Source organism: Doryrhamphus excisus, chromosome 20 (assembly GCF_030265055.1).
Source record: "Doryrhamphus excisus isolate RoL2022-K1 chromosome 20, RoL_Dexc_1.0, whole genome shotgun sequence".
Taxonomy (NCBI): Eukaryota; Metazoa; Chordata; class Actinopteri; order Syngnathiformes; family Syngnathidae; genus Doryrhamphus; species Doryrhamphus excisus.
Window position 1 is genome coordinate 16,146,057 of NC_080485.1, and position 27,037 is coordinate 16,173,093.

General features: G+C 48.9%; 1 protein-coding gene across 8 annotated transcripts in view; it reads left to right on the forward strand.

The window, feature by feature from the left end:
* The window catches only part of LOC131108276 (zinc finger MIZ domain-containing protein 1-like), a 108,674-nt gene extending 82,395 nt beyond the window's left edge, over positions 1–26,279 (forward strand). For 4 of the 8 annotated variants that reach the window (XM_058059206.1, XM_058059205.1, XM_058059208.1 and 1 more), the window contains 22 exons: positions 3,010–3,117; positions 5,898–6,011; positions 7,985–8,090; positions 15,145–15,180; positions 18,433–18,568; positions 19,111–19,225; positions 19,296–19,516; positions 19,924–20,125; positions 20,397–20,678; positions 20,761–20,937; positions 21,015–21,083; positions 21,383–21,548; positions 22,223–22,364; positions 22,452–22,662; positions 22,758–22,863; positions 22,964–23,124; positions 23,185–23,252; positions 23,334–23,402; positions 23,471–23,754; positions 24,710–24,900; positions 25,087–25,395; positions 25,793–26,279. In XM_058059206.1, the coding sequence (XP_057915189.1) occupies positions 3,049–3,117; positions 5,898–6,011; positions 7,985–8,090; positions 15,145–15,180; positions 18,433–18,568; positions 19,111–19,225; positions 19,296–19,516; positions 19,924–20,125; positions 20,397–20,678; positions 20,761–20,937; positions 21,015–21,083; positions 21,383–21,548; positions 22,223–22,364; positions 22,452–22,662; positions 22,758–22,863; positions 22,964–23,124; positions 23,185–23,252; positions 23,334–23,402; positions 23,471–23,754; positions 24,710–24,900; positions 25,087–25,395; positions 25,793–25,900 (3,342 nt within the window). In that variant the 5' untranslated portion in view covers positions 3,010–3,048 and the 3' untranslated portion in view covers positions 25,901–26,279. Of the gene's footprint in view, positions 1–3,009; positions 3,118–5,897; positions 6,012–7,984; positions 8,091–12,852; positions 12,931–15,144; positions 15,181–18,432; positions 18,569–19,110; positions 19,226–19,295; positions 19,517–19,923; positions 20,126–20,396; positions 20,679–20,760; positions 20,938–21,014; positions 21,084–21,382; positions 21,549–22,222; positions 22,365–22,451; positions 22,663–22,757; positions 22,864–22,963; positions 23,125–23,184; positions 23,253–23,333; positions 23,403–23,470; positions 23,755–24,709; positions 24,901–25,086; positions 25,396–25,792 lie in introns of those variants that run through there. The other 4 variants (XM_058059209.1, XM_058059210.1, XM_058059212.1 and 1 more) reach the window with 4 other exon arrangements.
* The last annotated feature ends 758 nt before the right edge of the window (positions 26,280–27,037 follow it).

Genomic DNA, 27,037 nt, shown 5'->3' on the forward strand with positions numbered 1-27,037 from the left:
TCGTCTGGTCCTTTTTGCGTCCGTGTGCTCTCCTCGGGAACATTCCCCAAAATGTCACTCGTATTATTTGTCACTCCTGTTGCCGCTGAAAGGTTGGCAGCAGAGTTGGGTGCTGCATAATTGGATGTGTAATCCTTTGTTTTGCGGTGCAGCTGATTAAGATGTCGGGGGAGACAAGAACAGCGGAAAAGTGTAGAAATGAGGGCGAGACGCGTGTCGGCTTTGCTGTTAACAGCGGCCGTCCCTGGCCGTGATGACATGACAGATTAGCCACTTTATTGTGCTTGGCTATCGGGAAGGTAAACACGCCGGGAGGAGGCGACGGTGTGCGGAGGAGACGAGGGTAGGGTAGGGGAGGGGCTGCGCTAACATTATGCAACCCCCCCTGAATGATGGGGTGTGGTGCCGAGGCCACCCGGTCACTCGTCTTTATTGATTTGTGACATTTTCCCCTGCGAGAGGAGCGTCCTGTACCTTTAAGGATGTGAAGGCGTGTGGCTTGTGGCGGCGGGTTGCTACATTTCCTCCTGGCAAATGACTTCCAAGTGATTGTATTTACTTTCAATGAAAAAGTTGCTTTCTTGCTCCCCCCGCACCTCCTCCTCTTTCTCTTCTTTGGTCTCCGTGTGCTGGGACAGCGGAGCAGCAGTTAATCAATACCAGCAAGGTCGGATTGGGGGGGCAGTGGCGGCCCCGGAGCGTGCCCTGCGAGCCGGCAGTGAAAGAGCTCTCACTCTGACTATTCTACGTGAATGAATGATGAATGAGGCCCGAGCAGCCGAGGCAGCAGAGGATGGAGACACCTGCTGGTCTTGAGGTGGTACTGCAGTAGAGACGGAATTAGGCCACAAGCTTTTTCTACAGATGGTCAGTGAAGGCAGCACAATGCTGAACGCAGTCTGGCTCATTCTGCTCTTCTGCTTGAGCTTCTGTGTTGACCAGGGGCGTCACTAGGTTCTGAGGACGGGGGGCTTAGCCCCCTGGAGATGCACAGGATATGAATGAATGAATGTAGTAGACGTTAAAAAAAATCAATTAAAAAAAAAAAAAACAAGAACCGCGGTATAACTTTCACACTTTTGGATTTTTTTTAGCCCAATATTATTATTATCATCATTATTCTTCTTCTGATTATTACTACTAGATAATAAATAAAAATAAAATAATAAAAAAAATCTATAAAAAATATCAAATTATTTAGGAGGGCTTAGGAACCTTTTGGGGGGCCTGAAGCTTTTTGGAGGTCTTGCGCCCCTGTCTCGGTATGGTCCATGGCCTTTATCTTGCCATACGTTTGGTACGCGGTGTATCACACTACAACTCTGATGCAAACAAAAGTTGTTGTCCTAAACTGGCGCCCATGGCCCACAATGCATTGCGCGAAGGTGTCATGAGGTTTTGTTTTGGTCCATGGTTCCAAGATGGCAGCACAAACCCAAATTTTGGATGCTAAGTAAGCGGGCGAACGCCAGCCAAGGCAAAACTTTAGCAAGAATTTTGGATGTTAACCGAAAAGCTTGGTAACCGGGGCGTATGTTAACCAAGGTTGTGCTGTATTACTAAATATGTACGTTTTAAAGATTGGTGCAGTACAAGTGTATTTTTAAGTGAGTCTTAAAAGTGTCACGGATGTGTGGTTGGAAGTGTTTTCCAAAGGGGTGGGGGGTTGGCTCTGAGCCCATGACCTGCAGTTATCTACCAAAACACGAGGGGGCGATGTTGTTCTCCCCAACTAGCTGTGTAGCTTCCTGTGTAGTCGCATTTCTAGCGGCGAACGGTGGCTACTGAAGCGACATCCAGATGGTTGATATCGATATCAGGGCGTCATAAGGTGCCGCATCATGTCGCTAGCAGGATGTTTGAAATAGTAATTAACAATCGCATCAGAAATAACGCTGCTTGGAGTGCATGCATCAATATTTCCCGGACCCACAGCGGGGGGTCTTGAGGGGGAGCGTTTATCAGTAGCAAACAGCCTCGGTTCCTCTTTTATGCGGAGGAATCTACAAAGAGATAAACATATTTGAACGCCATGTTCGGCCATTTTTAGCACGTTTTTTAACGCTCGTCAAAGCATTTCATGATCTTACTCTTTTGGCCATGACCCCCCCCCCCAACCCCCACTAATAACACAATAGAGATGCTGCTGCCTTCCCTAAGGTGGGGTTAGTTAGCCTAATAACTACACCACTCATTCCACAACGGTTAGTTCACGCCGCACGGTGGTCTGGTGGTTAGCATTTTGGCTTCACGGTCAGTTGGAACATCACTCTGCGGAGTTTGCATGTTCTCCCCGTGCGTGGTTTCTCTCTGGGTACTTTGGTTTCCTCCCACATCCCAATAATATTTGTAGATGAACTAGCTTAATAGGAGACTAACTTGTCCGTAGCCGTGAATGGGATGGTTATTTCTCCATATGCGACTGGCCTGAAAACACAGTGTATAGGCTCCAGCATGCCCCGCTGACCCTGGTGATTACAAGACGTACACAAAACACGAGGATGTTAGTGCGCATAGGAATAAAAGTGCGCATAGAATAAGTTGTGGAACAGTCTACCCCCACAAAGCGAAATGCAAATGACTTCACCAGCACACAATGTCAACTTAACTTTCCTGCAAATTAAATTCTCGCTACAAAGTATTGATTTTTGCGGTCATGTTTTCTGCCCCCAAGTTGGTACAGGCCGATGTCGACACGGTAAAGTCATGCAACTCTGTTGTATTGCTATTGCATAGGCGGGAAAGTGTGCATGGTTGACAGCACACCAATTGTTTTCCTGGTATTCTCCCTTTGTGGTGCTTTACCTTTTGGTGTGGTGGGTGTTTTTCCTTGTTTTGTACCCCCCCGTGGGACTTGCTTCCATATCATTTCTGGCTTTTATTAGGGTGACCATGTCACCTTTATCTTCATCACAGTCATAATCATGCAATGCCCTGTGGGGTACGTCGTGGTCGACTCGACAGCTCGACACTAATATGAGTGTGGATTTTTTTTTTTTTTTTTTGCAGATCGACTAACTTTCATGGCGTCCCGGTAGAGCCGCCAACATGAACACGCTACCATCCATGGACCGGCACATCCAGCAGACCAATGACAGGCTGCAGTGCATCAAACAGGTAACCTCGTCTCTGCACTACTAACTCCACTCTATCAGTAAAGACTTTAAAGGGCCCCCGTCTTCTTCATATCCTCTGCTTGACACGTGGTTCATGTGGTTTTGTTCACCCTCTCCGCACACACACACACACACACACACAGACATAACCCAGGGCTACCGCCTCTGCGTGTGATTAATAGTCGACTAGAGCTGACTAGCTGACAGGTTGTAGGCTTATTTGTTTACGCTCTGTGGGCGTGATCCTTTCTCATCCCCCGACACGCATGTGACACTCCTCCAATCGCTGAATGATAAGGCTTTGAGCTTTAGCCCGACCCCCCCGCCCTCTCCCACTGCCCTCTGAGCGCCCTCTATCACATAAACCTCGACTCCAGCGTGGGAGTCATTCCACACTGACTGGCTTGATGTGTCATGTGACTGCCTGTTTGCCGCTTTGTCACCAGCCAGCGAGTGGTCGAGCTAATCGAGCTAATAACCCGCTAATAAATAAATGCCAGATTTCCGCCATTTATGGAAGGGATATTGGGTGCACTTTGTAAATAAATGGGCAATTTATTTGGCACCCCCTAGTGGTGCTTATTCCTCAGGGCGGCATCTTCTCAAGGGGGGCTGATGGTTGCTTCCATTCCACGATTTCAACATTTCAAATCATGCTGATTTTAGTCCGCTAAAAGAAATAGATGGATAAAATGGTGCCCCTAGTGGTGGGAAAAGGCTTTCCATTTTCCATCACTGTTTACGTTCCATTTATTCTACTAACAAGGTGGTGTGGTGGAAGCATTTGGTGCTGGTTGCTGGTTCCATCGTCAGTCCTCACGTGATGGTTCGATTCAAATTTGGACGTTTCAACAAACATTCTCCATTTTTACATCCCTACAATTCAAATTCGTACGTTTTTCTAAAAGTAATGTGCAGTAATGTGCAGTAATGTGCCGATATTTTGTGCAAATTCACCTAATTATGAAACCTTATTTTCTTGTTTCACATGAAGCCGTACTCGTAAAACCCCCAACAAACTGCTTCTTCCTGCTGCCTGAACATGACATGGAACATTCATCTCCCAACCCGATGGTTGCTGGTTCCATCGCCAATGGCTGAATAGATTTTGGCCCGTTTCTCGGCCATCTCAGCATTCATTCGACGTTTCAGTTCAGCTTCAGAATTCATACTCAATGTTGTAGGGAGATGGTTTCATCTAGTTTGATGAAAGCAACCTTGTGTCCACATTGGAACGGCAGCCATGATGTGGGGCTGGCCCGGGGGGCGCATGGTGGCCATTGCCAGTACGTTCACGCTGACATGAGACAGCGGAGGGGCAGACGGTGGCGGAGTGGAGCGGAGCGAGGCGGAGTGGAGTGCTTTGTGGAAGCAGTCAAGTAGGCAGTGAGCCGTCTGATCCTCGGCAGGCTTCAGAAGGAATCCGTCCATCATTGCTTTGTGTGCTGAATTTGTACCTCCGCTCCCCCCCTCCATCCTGTCCCCGCCCTCCCCGTCCTTGTCCTCACCCAACCCCTGTAACAGCAACAAGACCGGCCCCTTCCCTCCCCCAATCCTCTTTTTGGAAAAACACAGCTTTCCCTCCGCTGTCCTCCCCCTCACCCACCGCCTGGATGTTGTCAGGCAGAGTGACGATGCCGAGAGGAGCTGCGAGTTCGCATCCAGACCGACGGCCCCCGCCGAGCCGGCTCTGATCCCTCTCGAGCCGCCGCAGGCTCATCATGCCTCCCGTCAAGCAGCAGCAGTGCCAGCTTGTATCGCTCATGCACGTCGGGCGGCTCTGCTGCTTCCGCTCGTCGGTGTCGGCCAACTGGTGTGGGTCACACTGACCCATCATTTCCACCGACACCAGCCATGGATGACATTTCATGATATTCATGGTGGAAGGGTACGTCTGTAGCCACAGCTGCCCTGGCGTAGTCTGATGGAAACATGGCTGCCAATCCGCGCCTACGCCCTCTCGCTGAGATTTTGGTTCATGTGTGTCTGTGCTTCTGTGTGAAAGGCACCAGTGGATACATGGCGGGTCAAGTGTCAGCAGGCCGTCTGTGTCAAAGGAGGTCTTCCTCCTTGAGGCTCAGAGGTTTTCCATGCTGGACCTGTCCCGCCCCCCCATCCTTTTCTAGAAACAGGCTCACCTCTCGCCGCCCCTGCAAGACAATAGTCCGAGCTTCTCTGCAGGGACTCGCAGACCAAGGCGCTCGTTGGGCTCCTGGCGTGAGAAGAAAAAAAAACACTTTCAAGTAGGCTCAATCTCGCCGTCTGTTCCACAGCTATTAACCTCCTGAGCCGTGAAGAAAGGGAGCCCGAAACCCGCCAGCGAGAGTAGCCTTCAGACACCCGAGAAGAAAAGCCTCGGTGAACAAGCAAGAGAGCCTGAAAGAGATTAGACACACCAACGGCGACGGAGTCTGCCAGGCTGGTGGCCAAGTCCAAGCAGGGGACCTGGGGTGCCCATGCAGGACCGGGATTGTGGAAAAGCAGCAGGGAATGACAAGAGCGTGGGCGGCGGAGGCGAGGGGGCAGGGAAAGATTCGGTACGGGTCATGAGGATGAGGGGCGGCCGTTGCCAAGCGAGATTAGCCAGAAACGCCGGCGTCATTGTGGAGGGGGTGTGATCTTCTCCCCACAATGAGCACCGAGTGGGCGGACTTTGGACGGCGTCGAGGTCCTCCAAGCACACGAGACCTCAAACACGACTACTTCCCATTCGTGTGAAGGAAAAGGAAAAAAGAGGTGGTTATTTCCTGTTGTTCCTAACGCTCGTGTGTGTTTCTACAGCACTTACAGAACCCGGCCAACTTCCACTCGGCGGCCACGGAGCTGCTGGACTGGTGTGGGGATCCCCGAGCCTTCCAGAGACCCTTTGAGCAAAGCCTCATGGGATGCCTGACGGTACGCAAACACCAACGATGCTTTCTCTCTCTGGCCTTTTAACTTTAGATGGATACTTGGGATGCTTTGAACATTACCTTTAATAATTTAAGAATATAATAATAATAATAATACAATAAAAGGTACAATAGAAAGATAAGAGATTTTCAAATATATGACAATATCTTAAATATACTAATATAATTTATACTGTTACGCTCGTCTGCACACTGTGTGTATGCGAGCCACCCCGCCTCCACCCACCAAGACAAAGAGACACTCCGTCCATGCCGTTGTTGAGCCCTCGTCAACGACAAATCTTGTCACATTTCAATCTCTCGAGATCTCATGACACGAGATCTATCTCTATCTGAGATGAAATAATAACTCTGACTACTTTCAAGTACACACTTTCCTGTCGTGTACAGTACTTCCTGCAGCGGCTATTGTCTCATCAACGTACCATTGCTGACACCTAGTGGCCAGTGTACAACACTACATCCTCAAAACGTCTTTATTTGTAATGTACTATTTACCAATTGTTACGCTAGGAAATGCTTCATTTAGGCACGAAATACACACCAATGGTTTAAATGTGTATTTTTTTAAGTAATAATAATCAGTAGTCCACCACGAAACGGTGAAGTCGTGACATTGTATTCCTGTATATGTAATGTGCTAGCTCCTCCTGCCAGTTATTAGTGACGACCGCCACCTTTCACCATAGAAATAAACAGAATGATGAAGTACATTTGCAGTACAGCAGTATGAATACACTAATAGCATGCATACGTGTGCTGGAAGGGGGCCGGGGAACGGCGCGTACCAATCGCCTGCTATCACTCATCAATGTGGGCGGAGGTCCTGAGGTGTGTAAAAACAATAATAAAAAAAAAAAAGCTTCCTTCGCAGCGAATTGAGCGTTTCACACATGAATCTGTGAGATCAGACTGGAGGAGCATTGTTCCTATCACAGGCGGTAGCGTGAGCAAACAGATAAAGGCTCATTAATGTGTAAATGACAATAAAAGCCTCTTAGAGGCTGATAAAGAGGCGTACGGCGCCGCCGAGCACCGGGATCCCACTCAGCGTGGCGCATCGTCTCTCTGCTAAATTGCTTCATTAGACTCCCACCGCAAACAGCTCCTTATCGGGAGAATTACAGCCGGCCGTGCTCGCGTCCTCCCGAGGATTTGCTCTTCCTCGTGACGTCACCGCCAGCGTCCGAGCCGGGAAGATTAATACCGCCGTGCGATCTTTAGCCAATGAGATTAGCTCGAGCTAAATGGAACGTATGCGTGAAGGCGCTCGCCGCTTCCGGCACGCCGAGGTCATCCCGCGTTTTCCTGCTGGAGCTTCCCATCCGGAACCAGGGAAGGATGACGTGACGGAGCCTTTACTGATGGTTCCGTTTGTCTCTTCCACAAAGCAACAAGTTATTTATGAAATGTATCTTTTCCCTAAAAGCTGCTTTTCTCCCTTTCTTTCTATTTTCCTGAAACGTGCAACAACTAATGTATGTTCTACTGCTAATTGCTAAAGAACGCTAGAAACAAACATTTCTTTGATGAAAGACACGAGTTCGATACCGCATACTTACCTACTACTCATGCTAACTCATACTAACTCTTTGAATATGCAGTGTCTCAAATGACTCAAATTAGTGACTCAAATTACCCAGGATGCAAACGGTCGGTATTTGGACAAATAAATGGCACACTCGGGATCTAAACGGCCACTTTCATATTTAAAGAGTTTAGAGCTAAAGTGAAATTTGGGCTCGGGTAGGAGCGCAATGCATTGTGGGTTATCATGTAGTACGCTGTAGTGTAAACGCTTTGCATACTGTCTGATGGATTGGGTATGCAGTGTGGATAGTATGTAGTAGTAAGTATGCGGTTTCCAACACAGCCATGGTCAGAATGGTCAAACATGGCCGCTACTGAAGGGCTTGTCTGATTGAACGAGCTAACAAATCGTCTTGGTTGTTACAGGTGGTCAGTCGCGTGGCGGCCCAGCAGGGTTTTGACCTGGACCTGGGCTACCGGTTGCTGGCCGTGTGTGCCGCCAACAGGGACAAATTCACCCCCAAATCTGCCGGTAAGTCCCCCCCCCCCCCCTTCCCCCCCCCCCCCCCCCCCCCCCCCGTCCGTCCCCGCAGAGATAATGTTCTCCACAGGAAAGTCTACTAAAACGTCCTGCTGGACAAAACCAGCCTAGACCAGCATAGAGTAATTGATAGATATAATAAAGGTTAGCACACGGCTCGCCCTCCAGCGAGCTTCACTCCGTTCATGCCGTTGTTCTATGCAACAAATGTGCCATGGTGCACGCATGCTCACGACAATTTATTGATCATTTATTGATTATGGGTGCCATTAATTTATTACAAATAGGATGTTTATGTTTGGTCGCTAGCATTGTCAATTAGTATTAGCATTTTAGCTTCCCTGCTAAGCACGAAGCGTCCACTTTGGGACTTTGGACTATGTTGCCAGCCAGTCCCATCTCGGCTGTGGTGGGCAGGAGGAGCTAAAGTGGGCAGGCAGACATCAGCGCACGTATCGATCGTCTTGTTTCCTCGTCTGTGTTCCTGCGCTGCTGGGATAATGTGATTGTTGTGCACGCCGGCTCGGTCGTCTGTCTGCGTCCCGCCAGAGAATCATCCCCGGGTCTCAGGATGATGGCTCTGCTATCTAATAGAAGACAGCGGCGTGTTTTATAATGCCCTCCAAGACCAGGACGTCCCAGGGTGCAGACTGCCGGGCGACATGGATGCCAAATCACCAAGGAACTTTTACCGCTCTTTACCGTGACGTTTTGTTGCCACGCGTGCACACGCCCGGCGCTGGTCCACGCCGCCTGCCTGGCGACTGAAGATGTGCAAATGTGACACCCGAGAGGAAGGGCAGCCAGACTCTTAAAAGTTTCAGATCAATCTCACCGTGACTTCCTGTCCGATCCTCACACTAAAAGGGCATCGATGACACACCAGGCCAGCTTGGCTAAGTGCATCCAAATATTACCAGCCCTACGTTCACCAGATTAATTAATGTGCGATTAATCTGTACGGCCGCAGACATGTCTATTTATGTATTTATTTACAACACAAACCCTCCTGCTAGCTCGTTGTCGCCCTGAGAGATACTTTTTAGCGTATCATCGCCTATTTACAAAAGATCATGACATGTGCTCCATGTTGGTTTTCTGACCGATACTGATATCATTTACTGCCGCATGCAATACAAGTTATTCTTGATATCATTATGGACAGAATGATTGATACTGATATGCCAATATTGATATCGGTGCACATCAACAATTATTACTGACTGTGTTTTTTGCAGAACAAAATGCCAAATTTTGAAGAAAAACTAATTTTTGACCACAAATCAGCAAGTTTGGGCGTATCGACTCCAATATCATTGTTGATATCAAGCAATCTGGTTGATTTGTATTTGAGACGTGACTGGGGTCGACTTTGTGGAGTGATATCAGCACTAGAATGTTTGACTTTGATACGGGCTGCTGCTGGGCGGTGCTAGCGATGGGCGGTGCCACACTTTGCCTTGGTATCAGCGCTGGTATCCTCTGGTATCGATACAAAACAAGGCTTTGGAATTCATGGGTTACGCTAATGCTAGCACTCGGACGGATGGACACAATATCATCAAACCATTTGAAAAATATGTCTTATTAACGTTAAGTCGCTGAAATTAGGATTGATTAACCGCTTCTCATTGCCACAAATGTGTGCAAATATTGATACGGTAATATAAAAATCCATACCAATACTGGAACCCTGATATCGGCAGTCGGTATCGACCCAGCCGTCCCTCCAGAAGAAGCTAACAAGATGCTGCGTGGCGTGCACGGCGTGCTCTGAGCGGGGGCCGTGGAGGTAAACACCCGCTCAGCTGTGTCAACAGACTGAAAACTTCCAGGGCGGGGCTGCGGAGGAGACGCACGCAACAAACAAAGTGCTTGATGATGATGATGATGATGATGATGATGAACACATGCTGGTCTTTCTCGGCGGTGATGAGATGGATGGGCAGGCGGCTTGGACGTTGGAGAAGAAGTCCTAGTTTCTAGTTTGGTGAATGTTGAACAACAACAATGGCCGCCACAGCGTTGGCTTCCCTACCAGGGGCTGCCCAAAATGCGGCCCAGAGCCCCGGTGCAGTCCAGCAAATAAAACCACCATTAAGTCTTTCCCCAGAACTCATCATAGAAAATAGGATTCTCTATTATATTACATCATTATGTTTGTGCTTTTGAATATCCATTACAGACTAGTATTTATGCATAACTCCATTTTTAAATGAAATAATACATTCTGTAATATTTTGGTAGCATTTACTTATTGTTATTATTAAGCTCTGCGATGGAGGTATTTGCATCTTTGTGTTGTTTTTAGATGTTTTAGCAAGTTTGGAGTACATTTGGAGTAAGCTGTGGGACAATATCTCCGTCAGAATATCTCTTTGAATGTTCTGAACTCCTGTTTGAATGCTGGTGTTGTGTGGCGCAGCGTGTTGTGGTCCGGAGAAGTGGAACAGGCGCAATAAAAAGTAGTCCCTGTCGAGATGTAAACCGGCTGAGACGACGCAACAGCGCCTCTGCTGGATGCAGCCAGGTAGTGCGCTTTATTTTGCCACAAAGACCAAGTGGAAGAAAAAGTCTCCGTTCTTTCATCCGATCACGCTGACGGCCTTTTTATATTTCATAACGAGCAAGTAGTAAGAGCAGTGTGATGAATTATTAACGGATTTATTTTTAGCAACACTGGCCTCTTCCTGCGACTCTTGCTTGATTTCCCTTCCATGATGAAATCCTTCTGCAACTCAGACAGCAGCCAAGACGCCTAAATAAATACTCACGGTGTGCGCTTCCAGACCTTTCTGGCTCCTCGGGTCCGCTCGACGGGCCCAAAGATGTTGAAGGAGCAAAGAGGCGCCACTCCTCGCTCACACGCAGACAACGTCCTGTCCAAACCGGACCGGCAAATGATTCAAATCCCTCTTTTGTTCTGCGCCTGACTGATCTGGCACCCACACCTCACTACTAAGCCGCCATTGCCCCCCCCACGCCCGTCACCCCCTCGGGGGCCCTGGGCGCACCCTCGTCAAGTTAGATGGCGGCGTGTAACAATGACTCCTTGTTTTAAAGTGCGTGGGATACTTCCTGTCACACGACCTGCTGTCACAAGCGGCGCTGCCGCCCCGCGTCGGGGGTCAAGGCGTGAGCGGCGTGACAGCTTCGGCTTTGCTCGTCTTTCATCTGCCGGAGCCATGGCTGCGTGGGGTTGACTTTAGCGTGGGGTTGACGCTGGAGGCAAGCGGGATTCACCTTTTCACCTCGTCTTCTTCCCCTCCTCCCTCCGTTCGTCAGCAGGCGGGGTCGCGACCCAGATCAGATCCGATCCACCCTCGCCGGCTTTGGGTGATTGATGGATGGATCTTCACTTCTCCATTTGGCCCCGACAGCAAGCATGGCGGCTTCCCAAAAAATACAAAATATGACTTGTTCAACACGCCTTTTTAAAAAGGGAACGTAATCAAAAAATAATAAAAACAACATGATGATTTACTATTTTATGACTTGGAGTGTTTTGAAAAAAAAAACCATTTCCATACAGTATTAGACCTTTCTAGCAAATTTTTATTGCTAAAAGAAATTAATAGTTTCCATAAAATCTATTTTCAGCAGTATTTGATTATTATTTTTATTATTATTGTTGTTATTATTAGGCCTTGAAATGGGTCAGGGCCTTTAGTCATTTTTGAAAATTCAAAATAATAATATATATAATAGTTGTATTTAATTATTTATTTTAAAATATTTTAGCAAGTTTTTTATTAAAAAAATAGAATTTTCATCAAATATATTTTACTTTTTCATTTACTTATTAATATTAGATTCTAAAGACTGAAAAGAATAATAATTTCCTATCATCAGACTAAATGGTGTATTTTTTAATTACAATACACATTTTTGTAGTATTTATTTAGTATAATTTTAGGCCCTTTTATGTCTTTTTTTAAAGTATTTTTTTAATTGAAATTTCCAATAATCAAACTAAATAAATGGGTGTTTTTCACATGCCAGTAAATGGCGCCCCCTGTGGCTGGTGGTCAAAGTGCATTGGGGGATTGTGCTAGCATAAATATTATCAAGTGAAATATTCATGAGACAAATACTTTATAACTTCTAGGCCACCAGTCCCAAAAGATGTTTTGCTTGATGGCGGCCATGTTTTTCAACCAATCCGGCTCAAATGTGACATGCACACGCTCGTCCACCCCCCGCCGGTCCGTACCAAGTTTGGCTGCGATTGGAGAAATATGGGGGTTGATCAGGGGTGCATGTGTTGCCAAATGTTCCCCCTGTTGTGGGTCAGGAGTAGAAGAGTTAGGTTACGCAAACAAGCGTCAACTTCCTCAGTCGGAGGTGTCACATGAAGCTCCGCCCACGCAGTCGTCAGCTGACGTATTTATGCAGGTGGTTTCCTCTCAGGCGGCTGCACGTCAAGACGCCAGGGTGAGAAGCGCCGCAGTCTCAGTCTCTCCTCCTCGCTGTGTCCTCTCCACTTTGTCTCCCTGCTTTTCCTCCTTTATCGTCGCTTGTCATCCTTCCTCCTTTCATCCTCCCGACTCTGATTGGATAAGGAAGCAGGAGGGCCGCCTCTGAATAATTGATGTGCATTGTGCAGACGCCGGACAAGGAGAGCAGACCCATCAGAGAGCAGGAGAGGAGGAGTGAGCATGGAGAAGAAGTAGAGGGGGTGCAAGAGGAAGTCATAAAAGCCAGCGGAGGGAGGGAGGGAGGGAGGGAGATAAGGCGCAGGAAGCTGCCATAGCTTGCAGACTTTCCTCCAGCAGCGTTTGCGGCGTGACGTGAATGGGATGACGTGTGCGAGGGTTGCGCTCAGATCGGGGTAAGTGTGTTTGTGTGGCGTGGCGTGGCGTGGGGGGCCGAGGTCAACGCAGCGCTCCCCAACCTACCTGCACTGCTCTCTGTTAGCATGCTAACTGGAAAGTCAAAGGCTGGCCGTTATAGTTGATATTTTGGAAAGGAATACACATGGAGACTCGATGCTAACGCGTTCCAACTTTATGCTTCTCGTGTTTTTTTCCTCCTAATATTATGATGTTATTTTTGTCATTTTTCCATAAAGTTTTCCTGTCATATTTTCACTTTATTACTGCTGTTTTCCATTGTTGCTGCTGTCTTGTCTAAGTGGGCCAATAAAAGCGGGTTAGTCCATTGGTAGGAATGTGGGTGGGAATGCTTGGTGGTCTAAATCTGCACTGTGATTGGCTGGCCACCAGTCCAGGGTGGACCCCGCCTCTCCCCTGAAGTCGGCTGGGGTAGGCTCCAGCATACCCCCACCACCCTGATTGAGGGTAAGCAGTATAGAAAGACGGATGGATGTTGTTTTGCCAAGTAGCCATGTGTTGTGGACGTACTGTGGCCCCCCATGGGGGGGTGGGGGGGGCGTGTCATAGTTACACAATAATAAGAAATAGAATAAGGCCTTAAGGGGCGGAGCCGGCCATAAAAGCCGCTGCATTGCCTCTCCATCAACATTTAACCTTAAAGCCGACGCCTTCATTAGCAAACAACACAATCGTCCGCTGACCCGTGGCGGGAACACTAAAACTCCCGCGCAGCAGACTGGAGGCGGAGCTCGGACGCTTCCTGTTCAACTTTGGCGACCTCCCGAGCCGCTCGCTGACTCACTTGTGGCATTTTGTCGGTGAAGTGCGTGGCCTTGGTTTTGTTAGTTTTTTCCCTCAAAGGTGATGATGGAGACGGGGCTTACTCATAGTACAGTGAGGTATCACTCCCATGTTTATTCCTAGGACAGCCCCTCTGTTGCTACGCAATGTGAAGGATTTGGTTGTTTGGTGTTTGAAGGAAGCGACGAGGATAAGCAGCATGTCGGGTGATAATTAGCCATGTGATGTTTGGGGTGCTGGGGGGCTGCTCATGGCCGATAAGAGCTTTTCATTCACTGCTTTACTCCGCTGGACTCCTCTTCCTGTACTCACCTTCTCCTTTCTATTTTGGTCTCCGTGTTCCTCTTTGCACTGACATGTATGCAGCCCATGTAAATATATATACATATATATATAAATATATATATACTGTATATTACGCATTGGGCACTCATATGTGAATGAATAATTGTGTGATCGTATGCCGGCCTTCAAAGGTCACATGGTTGCTGGTTTAAGTCTGACTCACTGAAGTATCCCACACACTTGACCTGGTGCCGGTTACTCAGCGGGATGACATTCAAGGGAAACGTTGGTCTGTCTAAGTCAGAGGTGAATCCATGACCAACTAAAGATGTTTCAAAAGTCCTACAAAGTGTCCTACATCAGACTAGGGCCGCACGGTGGACGAGTGGTTAGCATGTAGGCCACACAGTCTGGAGATGGGAAGACCCGTGTTGGAATCTCCGCTTGGGCATCTCTGTGTGTGGAGTTTGCAAGTTCTCCCCGTGCATGCGTGGCTTTTCTCCGGGTACTCCGCCCCCCCACCCCCCTGGAAGACAGCTGGGATAGGCTCCAGCATACCCCCACCCTAGTGAGGATAAGTGACATAGATGGAAGGAACTAATCATCAGTGCCTCCTTTTTTGGAGTTTATGCCTCCTTCCTGCTCGTTCTGCCGCTAGAAAATATTGAGCTACTTCCTGTTTGTTTCCAAGAGCTTCCTGTCTGGACTTCATCAGCTTCAGGTAGTTGATCATCTCGGTTTGGACCTTCCATTTTTGGCTGATACTTTGGGGAACTCCTCCAGGACAATTTGACCAAATGAGCCCAAATCAGAATCTCAGATGCAGAGCAGACGGGCGATAGGCTGGCCCCCAAATGTGGGAGGAGCCTTCCGCTGGACAGACTTAATAATTGGCGTGCTGTGTGTGACTCGGGGATTATTCCCAGTAAGATCGGGAACGTCGGGTGTCGCTTTTCTCCCGTCGTCGCTGGTTGGACGTGTGAGAACCACGGAGATCCAACATTTATCCACCCGGGCGCCTCCGTTTATCGTTCTGCTTTGCTGTTTTGGTGTTCATGCTGATTTCTTCTGACTCTGCCCCCCCCCAACCCCCCTTTTAAAAATGTGCAATTTGAACCCCACAGAAACCAGCACCTGCAGGAGATGTCAGACTGACTCAGGTAGAGCCCCCCCTCTCTTCCTGGCTGCAGCATCTCTTGGCTTGTGACATGCACATACATGAACACCCCCTGGGGGGGGGCGGGGGTGCGCCCGCTCCCTTCCATCGCCACCTGTTCTCTGTCTAGCATCCATCCATCCCCCCCCCCCCGCCGCCCCCCGCCTCCTCTCTGTGTCTGGTGTCCCGCCAAAGGTCACGGATGAGGCACCGGCTCAGGAAAAGGTGTTAGTTTGATTCCAGGCCGGTTCAAGTTGTTCCGCCTTCAAGCGCTTGAGACTAAAGCACACTTGATGTGCTCTTCTGCAAGGGGGGGGGGGGGGCAGGATGAGAGGGGGTTATCACTGCTTAAATGGCTTTCATTCCATTCCCGCAATAAGCATGACTTCCCAACCCCCCCATCCCCAAGATTTGTTATTATCCCTCCATTCTTCTGGTTAGTGTAATATCGGGCGCCCCCACGGCGTCGCCGTACCTGCCCGTGCGCCGCAGATGTTTCCTTTGATCATCCCACACATCGTCTCCCAGGGCTGCTGTGTCTGTGGCTGCAAGTTGTGGTGTAGTCTCCGCCTCTTTTGTCTGTCTGATCAGCTCCAGCACCGCAGGGCCGCATGCACTTGGACGTGTTTGCTACCAATGGAGGCGAGGTGCGGGCGCTGCACCGCCGCCGATGAGAGCGCCGCCATTCGTGCGTTCCGTCAGCGGATGGACTTAGCACAATAAATAACATCAAAAATGACAAATATTACAATAAACAAATAATACAAGAAAATGAAAGTAAATATGGAGTTAGCAAACGCCCAAATTAGAAAAAAGCAAAATAATGAAAGAACGAAATCCTAATCGCCCATCGTTGGGGGCGTGCTGGAGCCTACCCCAGCTGAGTATGACATCAGAATACATTTTTGAAATGAAAATATTCAGCTTGCATTTTATGTTGACAAAACAAAAATACAATCCATGAAACATCAAAAAAGAAAAATGAATATACTTGGGACAATGTACCCCAATTACCCCAATTACCCCAACTACCCCAATTACCTCAACTTTAAAACTAGCAAGAAAAGAATAAAGAAATAGCAAAACTACCCCAAAAAGCACTTCTAGTTATGGATCATAATTACACAAAATAATATAATTTAATATTGAGTCAACAAAACTGAAAATTACAATAAAGCACAATTTCCCTTGAAATAAATATTTTAAAATTAAACATAAAAATGTTGAGATATTCCTGAAAATTCTGTTGTTGAAATTTGGGATTAAAGAACATGAAATGAAATATTTAAAAAATGATATTCCCTCATATAGATAGATATCACTGATATAAATGACAATAAAGAACCTCCCTTCAAAGTCAAGTAAAACTAAAATAAAAGAACATTAGCAAAGCTCCGTGAGACAAAGCCGTCGTGGGTGCTAACGTGTCGTTTGCAGCCTTTCAGTGCGGAGGAGAGGATGGGCCTTAAGGTCTCCCAATGCAGGGCTGCACTTTGCTAACTTAGCGCTAAGTGCTTCCTGTTTTGTTTGCTCAAAGGCATTTCCTGCGTGGCGTCAATGACATCGTGGGTTGGAGCCTTCCAGGAACGCCACATTCATCAACTCGTTCAGTGCCAGACATTTGTCAGAAGACGGTAGCGGCCGTTTTAGACGGGTCTGACTCATCTCTGGAGGCAGACAGAATATTGTACTCCGTGGATAAGTAAAGCTGGAACCTACCCAAGGAAGGCTGGCATGGTCTCTGCTGTTGAAGTTCTTTTCTTGCATTCATCGGTCAGCGAACACAACTTTTTAGATAATTTATTGTCTTCATGACCTCAGTCAGCGTTTCCGCTTCTTCTACTCGTGTTTCAGTGGAAGTCCCGCCTCCCTGCGGTCTCCTAGCGCCCTCTTTAGCGTGCTTTTCCGTGCCAGAGTGTCCGTGTCGTAGGAAGTGGGTGGCAGCCATGGCAGTAGCTGCAAGGAGCTTGAACAGCAAGGACACGGAGGTGAAGACAAGGCCGTGCACCGTGTTGGCCGCCATAAATATTCATGTGGCCCTCTGGTGGCCCCCTCTCGCTCCACTGTGAGTGGCGCCCGGCCCCGGGCTCATACGATGAGTCCTTTAGTCCTTTATTCCTCGTCCTCGACTCCATCAGCGGACGTTTTGGCTGGAAATGGCGGGTTAGCAGCTTGAAGAGTCAGCGCCCGAGTGCGGAGGTGGTGATTTAGTGGGGAGATAAGCCCCCAGTAATGGCAGGGTGGGAATAATTCCTCCTCAACGAGGAGGCTTGGCGCTCTCCGCCCGCTCCTTCGCTTGCGTTCCGTCTTTTTCCTTCTCTGCTACGGCGGTACTGGCTTGGGTTGCATTAGCTTCTTTTGGCGGGTCGTGGGTCGTAGACGCTGAAGTTGAATGGCAGGATGATTGACACACAAGGACACCTGAGTAGTAGGAAGACGATAGCTAATATTTCTCTATTTGACTACTACAGGGTTTTATTGCGTCTCACATTTATTTCCAAAATTATTCATATACCCTCATATTATTTTAAAAAAGATGTATCTATTATTCATTTTTGTAATTGTATTTTGTATATTTTATTTGAGTTTTTGTATTATATTAAATATTTTTTTATTTGTGAAATATTTTATTGAATGTAGTTTTTGCCTTATACAGTATTATTTAGTATTATTTATTATTTTGTATTATTTATGTATTATATTTATGTATTTATTATATATTATTATTATAATAATCTGTATATATTTATTATTATTTATGTCATGATTTATATATTATAAGATATTAAAATGCTATGTATTATTCAATTACAAATGAATTACATATTTTCATTATTTTTGAATTAGTTGTGATCTTTTTTAGCAAACATTTGATGTTATTATTTAGTTGTTGCTGTATTTATGTTTATTATTATTATAATAGTGTTTTTATTTGTGACATTTAAAAAATAATGAGTATGGTACAGATGATATCTAAATTCAATATATTATATCACAATAGAATTCCATATCATTTATTTTTGTAATGACTTAATTTCATTTGTTGTATTTTAATATTTTTCATATTATGCTTTTATGTCTTTTTTAAAGTTCTGTTTTTCACATTTGTCCCGCCTTGGTAAATCCCCGGGATGCTAGCATACATGCTAAAAGTGTTTTGTGCTATTTTTATGGCTTTTGACCTCCTAAAAGAATCAAACCAGCACAAAAATCCAAAAAGATATCCACGGTTGGGTTCTGTGTGTCGTCCTCGCAGCCCTGCTGTCGTCGTGGTGCGAGGAGCTGGGTCGGCTGCTCCTGCTGCGTCACCAGAAGAACCGGCAGAACGAATCGCAGGGCAAAGTGGCCATGCAGCCCGGCATGAACAGCATGAAGGCCGGCCTCACGCACAGGTCAGTAGGGTCCGTTCAGCACGGGGCCATTCTTGTGGAAAAGTCACTCCGCATTTTCTTGAACTGCCAAATAACCCGCCATGGGGCCCAGCAATTTGCTAAAGAAGGCGAGGAGCAGGATTCATTTGAAGAAATAACTCAAATAACTCGCTGTTAAGTCATGTTTTTGGAGAAGGTGGTGTTCTCATGACACTCTCCATCAAAGAGCATCCACGGCCTGGAGTTAGTCCAGAGTCGTCTTTGAGGATCTGTGAGGAAATATTGAACATGTCGTTGGTTCCACGGGGAGAAAACAAGCTCCCGTCCAAAAATAGCAGCTTCCTGCTGCCCTCCAACTTCCATCTGGATGTGTCGGGGGAAGCCAGCGCTGCCCTGCTTTGGGATGGGAACGTTTCACCTTCATTCCCGAGATGTTTTTGGGGGGGTTTAATTGTCGCATATTCTTGGCACTGAGGTCTTTTCAGAGGGATTGAACGGACACTTATAGTGTGTGTTGAAATTGCAAAGCAGCATGAGGCTGATGTTCATCATCTATTCTCCAGCGATGGCTCCTTTCCCTACGACTCCGTCCCCTGGCAACAAAACACTAACCAGCCCCCCGGGTCCCTGTCTGTGGTTACAACAGTGTGGGGCGTCACCAACACGTCACAGAGCCAGGTAGGTCCCAGCACACGCTTCCTCCTTCATGTGCTCTTGTTCAGACCTAATAAGAGCACGGTTCCTGCAGGTTCTGGGGAACCCCATGGCCAACAGCAACAACCCCATGAACCCCGGGGGGAACCCCATGGCGTCGGGGATGTCGGCCAGCGCGGCGGGCCTCAACTCTCCGCAGTTCAGCTCCCAGCAGCAGCAGTTCCCCAGCAAAGGCGGCTCCAACCAGCCGTACATTCAGCAGGGGATGTACAGCCGCCCCGGGTACCCTGGGGGTCCCGGAGGGTACAGCGGCAGGTAAGGAAAGGACGGCGCTTCTCAGCTGCCGCGCACTGGAAACGGTTCCAAAGGCGGAATATGTGCTGTGCATGGGGGGCGCGTTTTGCCCCAGGGGGCGCATTCTCAACAAGTGTGCAAAGGGTCCGCATACCAATGCAGGAGAGGGAGAAAAATAGAGATGAAAAATCGTGGAAATGTTGCTAACGTGTCAGTCCCTGGAGGTGTCATGGTACAGCTGCTGCCTCTAAATGCAGGGGGCGTTTTTTTAATTCTGTTAATATATCTTAAACATGTGGGGGCCCTCTCTTTGGCCCAGGGCGGCCCTCATTAAGCTGGGGGGATATCTGTACATGTGAGACGCACACTCCTGCCTGGGCTCTAACCCACGTCCACAGACCCCACTAACCACTTTCTATTGTCTGCAGTTACTCCGGAGGACCCAACCCGCCGCCTGGGGGCATGGGCATGACCGCCCATTCGCGTCCGACGGGTGACTTCACGCAGCCCGCCGCTGCGGCCGCAGCAGCCGCCGTTGCCGCCGCCGCCGCTACGGCCACCGCCACGGCGACGGCCACGGTGGCGGCGCTGCAGGAGACGCAGAATAAGGACATGAACCAGTATGGACAGGTACCGTCCAGTATGCAACTGGGGGGGGGTTACATTGGGAAAACAATCCAAACCAGAATGGCCCGTACCATAACAATAGTGTCAATAAACCACAGCTCCTCACTACCGGCAGCACTCGTGCATCTCCCAGGCCATATTTCGTTGTTGCCTCGGGATGGTCTGCATCACATGTGCCATCGTACCAGCTGTTCACTGACTACTCACATTAGTAAGACGCCGTACATCCAGCTGCTGGAGACCTGAGCATCCTCCTGCGTCTTCTCTCCTCCAGATGTGTTCCTCCTTCCAGATGGGCCCGGCTCAGGCCTACAACAGTCAGTTCCTGAACCAGCCGGGGCCGCGAGGTCCGCCTGGAGGCATGAATCCAGCCAGCATGGGTTCAGGTATGAACAACCCCAACTTGAGCGGCCCCCCCATGGGCATGAACCAGGCCCGAACTCCCGGCATGGGTCCATTCGGGGGTCACGGCCAGCGGATGCCCCAGCAGGGGTATCCCGGAGGACCCCGGCAAGGCATGCCCATGCAGGGCATGAAGAGGGCGTATCCTGGGGAGGTGGGTGGAGCCTTTCACGCGCGAACGTCGACGCCGGTCCTCTTGTCGCCTCATTTAACCCAACTTGATGTCCCTCCTGTAGGCTGGCTATGGAGGTCAGTACGGGCCCAACAGTCAGTTCCCGCCCCAGCAGGGACAGTACCCCAACCCCAACGCCTCCAGACCGCTCGCTTCACCCAGCTACCCGGGACAGAGGATGCCAGGGCAGCAGGGGCAAGGGCAGTACCCGCCTGGCATGCCCATGGGCCAGTACTACAAGGTCTGCTCCCACTTCCTCCATGCCGAGCGCCAGCAGATGACCAGCAGATGATGCCAAAGTCAATATTTGTTTTGCAGCAGGAGCCTTTCAACGGGCAGAGCACCAACTTCTCTGGAGGAGGATACTCCTACGGCCAAGGGAATGGGGTATGAGCTCACTTCCTGTTTGTGTTGTTAGGGGTGTTTATACTGTATGACTGACAAAAGCTCTCTCCGCTCATGCCGTTGTTCTATGGAACAAACCCTCTTCTTGCCTAAGGAAAACAGACATTGTTTCATTGAGTGTGTGATTAATTAATTCATTAATTAATTAATGAATCTGTCCAGGCCTTGTTTCCACAACAAAGCTTCTCACGTTTTAATCCCACGATATCTTGTGACACCCCTAGTGTTTATGAATGGCATTACAGCAGTTTTTTATTTTTTTAATTGCCTGCCTTTAATAGCCCCCCAGGCCGGGTAACTACCCCCACTCCCCAGTGCCTGGGAACCCCACGCCCCCAATGACGCCCGGAAGTAATATCCCTCCGTACCTGTCGCCAAGCCAGGATGTGAAGCCCCCGTTCCCACCGGACATGAAACCAAATATGACAGCACTTCCCCCCCCTCCGTGTAAGTACGATTCCCATTCCGCACTCCTCCGTATGAAACGCACCCGTTTTCATTGGACGCATACGCAATATTATAATAATACGCAATGTAATACATTTTTTTACATGAATTATGTCACAAAATTTGATTTTTTTTTTCCAAATGTTACGGCACCAAATTAAATGGCAAAACAAAATATACTATATATAAATGGAAAGATAATAAAAATACATATCAAATATAATATTTGATATAATGTACAATGTAATATCATGTGATGATGAAGAAAATACAAAATTAGGTGCTACATCATGTAGCAGCTAATTTTGTTATATTTATAATTTATATAATTTATTATTATATAATATTAACATATATATTTTTAAATAATATTAATATTACATTATAATATAATATATATATATATAATTATATTATATTAATATTTATTAATATTCATTCATTTTCTATATAAAAATATAGATAATAATATAATTTATATTTATATTTTTTTATCTTCTTTAGGCGGTAACAAACTAATAAGATTTTGCTGCATAGCAAAATAGAATAAAATACAATAAATCATCAAACGTATGAACTCTGCAAATGCTGAAATTATTATCATTATTATTATTATTGTATATTTCTGGCAAAAGACCAAAAAGACACGCTCGTTTTTTGCTCCCCTCCTCCAGCGAACTCCAACGAGGAGCTGAGGCTGACGTTCCCAGTCAGGGACGGCGTGGTGCTGGAGCCGTTCCGCTTGGAGCACAACCTGGCCGTCAGCAACCACGTCTTCCACCTCCGACCCTCCGTCCACCAGACCCTCATGTGGAGGTAACGACACCCCGCCGGCTCCCTGGAGCAAAACATTTGGAAAAGGGGGGGCATCAGACCACATGTGGCCCTCCGTCGCCCCCACAGGTCGGACCTGGAGCTGCAGTTCAAGTGCTACCACCACGAGGACAGACAGATGAACACCAACTGGCCGGCCTCCGTCCAGGTCAGCGTCAACGCCACGCCCCTCACCATCGAGAGGGGGGACAACAAAACCTCCCACAAGCCCTTGCACCTGAAGCACGTGTGCCAGCCGGGCAGGAACACCATCCAGATCACCGTCACCGCCTGCTGCTGCGTGAGTAGAACCGCCTCGGGCCGGCGCCGTGTTCAAGATGGACGCACGTTTCGGGACGGGGCCGCATGTTCCTTGTTGTGTTTTTTGCTCCGCAGTCGCATCTGTTCGTGCTGCAGCTGGTCCACAGGCCGTCTGTGCGCTCCGTCCTCCAGGGGCTCCTAAAGAAGAGGCTCCTTCCCGCGGAACACTGCATCACCAAAAGTACGTCGCCGTTTGTTAATATCTCAATTAGCTAGCCACCTGCTGCTCTTCTCCTTGCGTTTGGAGCCGTGCGGCCAATCACTGTGGCGTCTCTCGGCAGTTAAGAGGAACTTCAGCAGCGTGGCGGCCTCGGCGGGCAGCACCACGCTCAACGGGGAGGACGGCGTGGAGCAGACGGCCATCAAAGTGTCGCTCAAGTGTCCCATCACCTTCAGACGCATCCAGCTGCCGGCGCGGGGGCACGACTGCAAACACGTGCAGGTTCGTGCCCGAGAAAGTTAAGTTTAAGGAACTCGTCTGATTGGTTGTCGTCCCCCGCAGTGCTTCGACCTGGAGTCCTACCTGCAGCTCAACTGCGAGAGAGGCACCTGGAGATGTCCTGTGTGCAAGTAGGTTCACGCCTTTTGCCTCCGCAGCTGTTGTCACGATAAAAAGCGCCTCTCTAACCACGTCCTCGCCTCCTTTCACAGCAAAACCGCATTATTAGAAGGTCTGGAAGTGGACCAGTACATGTGGGGGATCCTCAACGCCATCCAAAAGTAAGTTGACGTGCGCATTGAGGCTTGTCGCTTGAGGGTCGGGCTCGAACTGACTGGATGTCCAACAGCTCGGAGTTTGAGGAGGTCACCATCGACCCCACGTGCAGCTGGCGCCCCGTGCCCGTCAAGTCCGAGCTGCACATCAAAGAAGACCCGGACGGGCCGCTCGCCAAGCGCTTTAAGACCATGAGCCCCAGTCAGATGACCATGCCCAACGTCATGGAGATGATCGCCCAGCTAGGGCCCGGACCCGGGCCGGGACCCGGCCACGGACCTGGACCCGGTCCCAGCCCTTACCCCCCACACCCCGGCCAACACGGCAGCGGAAACGGGGGCGATTACCCAGTAGCAGGTAAGCAAGACCAGCTAGGTTGGTGATGCTCATGGTGCGTTCAAGGACACGGAATACAGCAACACCGCTTGGTCCGCCTTGCACTCTGATGTGGCGGTAATAAAACACTATGCAGCCTTACATCCTTCCTTGCATCCTTGCATCTGTCCTTGCATCCTTCCATCCATCCTTGCATCCTTGCATCTGTCCTTGCATCCTTCCATCCATCCTTGCATCCGTCCATCGATCCTTGCATCCTTCCATCCATCCTTGCATCTCTCCTTGCATCCATCCTTGCATCTATCCATCCTTGCATCCATCCTTGCATCTATCCATCCTTGCATCCATCCTTGCATCCATCCTTGCATCTGTCCATCCATCCTTGCATCCATCCTTGCATCTGTCCATCCATCCTTGCATCCGTCCATCCATCCTTGCATCCATCCTAGCATCCTTGCATCCATCCTAGCATCCTTGCATCCATCCTAGCATCCTTCCATCCATCCTTGCATCCATCCTAGCGTCCTTCCATCCATCCTTGCATCTATTCTAGCATCCTTCCATCTGTATCCTTCCATCCATCCTTGCGTCCATCCATCCATCCATCCTTGCATCCGTCATCCATCCTTGCATTCTTCCATGCATCCTTCCATCCATCCTTGGATCCATCCTAGCGTCCTTCCATCCATCCTTGCATCTATTCTAGCATCCTTCCATCTGTATCCTTCCATCCATCCTTGCGTCCATCCATCCATCCATCCTTGCATCCGTCATCCATCCTTGCATTCTTCCATGCATCCTTCCATCCATCCTTGCGTCCTTGCATCCTTCCATAAGTAGACCACGGTGTCCAAAATGCGGCCCGGGGGCTATTGCGTCCATGAGCACATTCTAAGCATATCATTTAACAAGAAAATGTACAAAACCAAAAACTGTAATCTGGTTTTTCACTGGGAATTTGTTTTGGTCCTGACAGGCAACACGTACCACAGCCAGGGGAACTTTGACTTCCCTCACGGGAACCCCTCTGGGGGCGGAGCTGGAGGAGGGGGGGGTCCACCCATGAGCGAGTTCATGCACGGGCCGCAGCTTTCGCACCCGCCAGACGCCGGCCCCGGTGGTCTCCTGTCGCAGGACAAGCCCCTCAGTCACGGCATGAGCGAGGCGGTAAGTCTCTTTGCACCTTCGCCGACTGGTGGGCGGAGTTTGGTTTGTGGGCCAATAGCCAGCATGATGTTACGTCACAGCTTCCATTCGCGCTGGGACTCATTTCACGTTCCTCCTTTCTCAAACCTGTCTCCTCCTCTCCTCCTCTCCTCCTCCTCTCCTCCCTCCATCTGTTGCAACCTGCAGATGTCCCATCCTGATCATAACTCCATGCAGCCCAGCTTGCATGCTTCTCCTCATCCCGGCGGCCAATCGGGGCCCTCCTTGCATCACGGCGGCGGCGGCGGCGGTGGCCCATCGGGGCCGCCTTTGCACCACGGCGGTGGTGGTGGTGGTGGCGGTGGCGGCGCCGGCGGAAGCCAGCCATCGCAGCCACCTCGCCCCTCGCAGCCCCCCCAGCCCCCTCAGCCCCCCGGGCAGAACGCTCACCCGCACGCCGATCTGACCTTTAACCCCTCGTCAGATGGCCAGGACATGCCCGAACCTTCGCTGGATGTAAGTCTGCGTGCTTTCGGCGCCATGCGGCTGCGCTTGTGTGTCTCTTGTTTGGCTTCGTTTGTGTTGCAGCGTCATGGCAACGCGTACGGCACTCCCAGTCACATGTACTTTAGAGTAGTCCGTGTACATCTTGTATGCATTTCTATACCCTGAAATTGAATCGACACACAGCCGTGGTAGCACTCGTGCAGCCTCTGACTATGTAAGCTACAGTTTTCTTGCCACATAGATGTGTAAAGGTGATTATAGGGGTGCTAGTTCATGTCTGTAGGGCTCTAAAAGTGTTAAAAGCACATATAGGCAAACAGTAAACTACCAAAACGTTCAATTTATTAATGACCTGCCATAAACGATATCCTATAACAGTACCCCCCCCCCCCCCCCTCCCCCGCAGCTTCTTCCAGAGCTCGCCAACCCGGACGAGCTCCTCTCCTACTTGGATCCTCCCGATCTTCCGGCCAACAGCAACGACGACCTTCTGTCCCTCTTTGAGAACAACTGAGCGACGCGTCGGGCCGTCCCGTCCCGTCCCGTCCCGTCCGGTCCGCAGACGCCACCTCAGTGACCCGCCACCCCCCCACGCCGCACGTGCACAGGCTCTCTTTATTAGGGTGCGCCGCAAGGGGGTGGGACTTCCAGGGAGAGCATCCCTGCACATGTTTGTTTTTTTTTTTGTTTTTTTTTTCCGTGTGTCAAGATTCCACCAACAGCATCGGCGGCCATGTTGGCGGGCACAAGCAGACGTGTACATAGAGTAGATATCCGTGTATATGATACCCCGTGTGACTTATCAAGTGCAGCTATTATCATCAACAGAGGAAAGCTTTTTATATATATTCTATACGAGCATGATTTGGCTTTTGGGGGGGGGGGAGACAAAAAAATGCTTGGGGGGGGCGGAGGGGGGAGGGGGGTCCTTTTTATATGTGTGTTTTTGTCTCATGTGTTCTTCCAGCGGTGCACGAGGCGAGTGCATGTGTGCGTGGAACAGGAAGCGAGAAGGAAACCTTTGCAACACCGGCACTCCGCAGATGCTCTATTTATTGTGACGTCTCACTCTGTCAGATTTAGCACCGTTCTTTTATTCAAAGTGCCAATTTGTGCGTCCCGTCGTCTTGCCTCTTTTATCCCATTCATATTTATTATTTTATTATACTTTTTTTGTACATTTTATGTGCGTTATTGTACCCCCCCCCCCCCCCCCCCCAACAACACACACTTGGACGTAAACATCACCAAAGCAGATATTTCCTACATTTTTTTGTAGTATTTAATAGCAGCATGGACCCCCCCCTGTTTTTATCCTTTTTCTTAAGGGTGGGGGGGCCACCTGCATGGTCCTACACTGCAGTGCTGGACACGGTACTCTCATCCCAGTTCATCCAAATGCACCCTGGCCTCGTATCGTCGTATCGTGTGTGTCCCCGTTTATTCTTATTTTAATGTTCGTTAGCCGGTGTGGTGTCCAAAATGTGTAAAAGCAGCTTAGAGGTCCAAATCCCCCCCCCCCCCTCCCCCCAATTGGATACTTTTTAAATTGCATCTTGTGTATTTTCACCCCATTTGATATGACTTGAAATTAATTTGTTTTTGTGACAGGTCTAATGCAGTACACGAAAAGTGATGTTTGTTTGACCCC